Raw genomic sequence first — 2,331 nt, 5'->3', positions numbered from 1 at the left:
GAGACGTAACCTAGCTTTTTTCGTTTCGATTAAGTTTTCGTATGTCGTTTTCGCTTGAGAAAACTGGAACTGACCCAGGGTAATTTCATCAAAGAAACACTTTTAACAAAACTGTGAAAACTGTTTTGGTATCTCACCTAGCAACGGGGATCTGAGCAAACCTGATATAAAAACCGGGTTCGGAACTGACTCGATTTTCAGTTCAACAATGTTGAAACTAGGTTCGAAACTAGCTTTAAACAAACGATTTGACAGCAGTTAGGGTGGAAACTGGGTTGGGTTTGGCATCAAGCGAAAACGACAGTAGACTATAAAGTACGTGGTTGGTAAGTTGATAGATTGTGTGAATTGTGCAAGGATTCATTTCTATAATTTCAGAGTCGTAACGGCACATCTGTACTAAGATACAACAAATTCACGACACACAACGACAGATAAGGCAGAAGAGAGTAAAAATCTGTTCGCCTGCAGAAGTACACACAGAGACGAATTATGAATCAATCAATGAAAGAAAATATCATAAAGTTCTTTCATAATTATTTACTGATGTTTAAAATTCAACTGCGCGGGCTAGAATGAATAAAAAGTGTCAATTTTTACATTTTATACCTACCCAGGACGTCAAATGCAATGCCATTCACTGCATTAAAACCGTCGTCTGAGCACAAGAAAGATAAACAGGCGTCAGAAGTTTTTCTCTTTGATTCTCGTTGGTACCAAACATTTTGGAAAACTTTAATTTTGAGTTATAGCATACTACTGAAAATTTTGTCATAATTTGCTGATCACATTTTCGATAACTAACATTTTTTTTCAACTAACGGTTATTTCGACATTGGTAACCTTAATGTCACTTCTGATTAGACAGAAACGAAAATGGTTGAGCTGAACGAAAATGGTTGTGTATACGCTTGAGGAACGCGTGAAAATAGTGCCAACTGGGCTTGCGATCAACATGAAGAAGATGCCGATTTTTGCCAAAAAATCATCTTCTCGGATGAGGCACATTTTCATTGGGCATCATTGGGCCATTCTTCGAAAATGAGGCAGGAGCCGCCGCCACGTTCAATGGCGAGCGCTACCGCGCCGTGATTAGCGATTGGTTCTTCCCGTTACTCGAAGAGGAAGACTTGGACACCATTTGGTTCCAATAAGACGGCGCTCCGTGCCACACAGCCAACGCTACGATCGATCCTCTGCGCACAGTCTTCGAAGATCGAATTATCAGTCGAAATTCGGATGTCGTTTGACCGCCTCGGAGATGTTATACTATTATCTTTGGGAGCTGTCCAGACAATTCAAGCCTTAAAGGACAACATTCGTGCAGCCATAGCTGAAAAAAGCAACATACAATCAAAAATGTACTAAAAAACTGGACCGACCGTTGGCGTGCTGCAATGCCAGCCGAGGCAGCCATTTGAATGAAATTATATTCCACAATTAACCGGAAAAATAAATTTTGAAATCGGATGAACCGTTTGTGTTTTATTGCATGTTTGAAAAAAAGTTACATGGCGGACCCTGTATGTCTAGAAAAAATGTAACTTCATTTACCGGTTTCCCGAAATTACTAGCGCCTTCCAAAGCATTGCACAACCCATCAAATCCAACAGAAATTACTCTCGAACGAAATATATTGGCAGCAAGTGGATATAGTGATATGAAATTATTTTTTGCCTATAAGTAAACAAAAAGTTTTGAGTATTTCTAATGTTTTAAAATCTTATGCACCTGTGCCTCATTGCATTCGACGAACCCTTCAAGAATTTATACGTTTGGTTAATAAAAAGTCATATACTGAAAATTTTAATAACTGTTTGACAGTTAGTTTTCATGACAATCAGTATTTGCAGAAGTTCGATTATTGAGAGTACGGTATGGTTTTTACCGTACTCGGTAACTATTCAAACTTACCGTATTAATTGTATATCTATTTACAGAAATCTGTAAGGAGAACTTGCGTAAACTGATCGTCCTGTAAAAATATGCATATTTTTTTTAAACTAATTCATGTACCGAAATATCGGTTATTTCTATTGATTATCACAAGTTTTCGCCAAAAAAAAAATCACCGAATAACGGAATCAAATTTTATTGGCCCATTGTCGCAAAACTGAAATGTAGAGGCGCTGCTTGTTTAGAGATGATACTTTCAGCAAGAGCTGTCAAATCGGTAGGAAAATTTTTAATTACTCCACCTTTTCAACGATTTCTTATAAAAACGGGCAAATTAATTTGAAAAATCAAAGTAGAAGTTGAAGAAAAACTTTTTACTCTGAGGTGGTAATGTTGATCTTAATTCATTGTGCGAAATCTACCGTTTATTCAAAA

The 2,331-nt window shown here is 37.3% G+C and overlaps 1 protein-coding gene across 1 annotated transcript in view; it reads left to right on the top strand.

Annotated features, from left to right (window-relative positions):
* The window catches only part of LOC131427068 (cadherin-23-like), a 17,270-nt gene extending 15,289 nt beyond the window's left edge, over positions 1–1,981 (top strand). Inside the window, exon 10 of the mRNA XM_058590012.1 lies at positions 1,941–1,981. Coding sequence (XP_058445995.1) covers positions 1,941–1,981 — 41 coding nt within the window. The remainder of the gene's footprint in view (positions 1–1,940) is intronic.
* The last annotated feature ends 350 nt before the right edge of the window (positions 1,982–2,331 follow it).

This window comes from Malaya genurostris, chromosome 1, assembly GCF_030247185.1.
Source record: "Malaya genurostris strain Urasoe2022 chromosome 1, Malgen_1.1, whole genome shotgun sequence".
Lineage (NCBI taxonomy): Eukaryota > Metazoa > Arthropoda > Insecta > Diptera > Culicidae > Malaya > Malaya genurostris.
The sequence above is the reverse complement of the archived record's forward strand: the minus strand, read 5'-3'. Positions and strand labels throughout refer to the sequence as shown.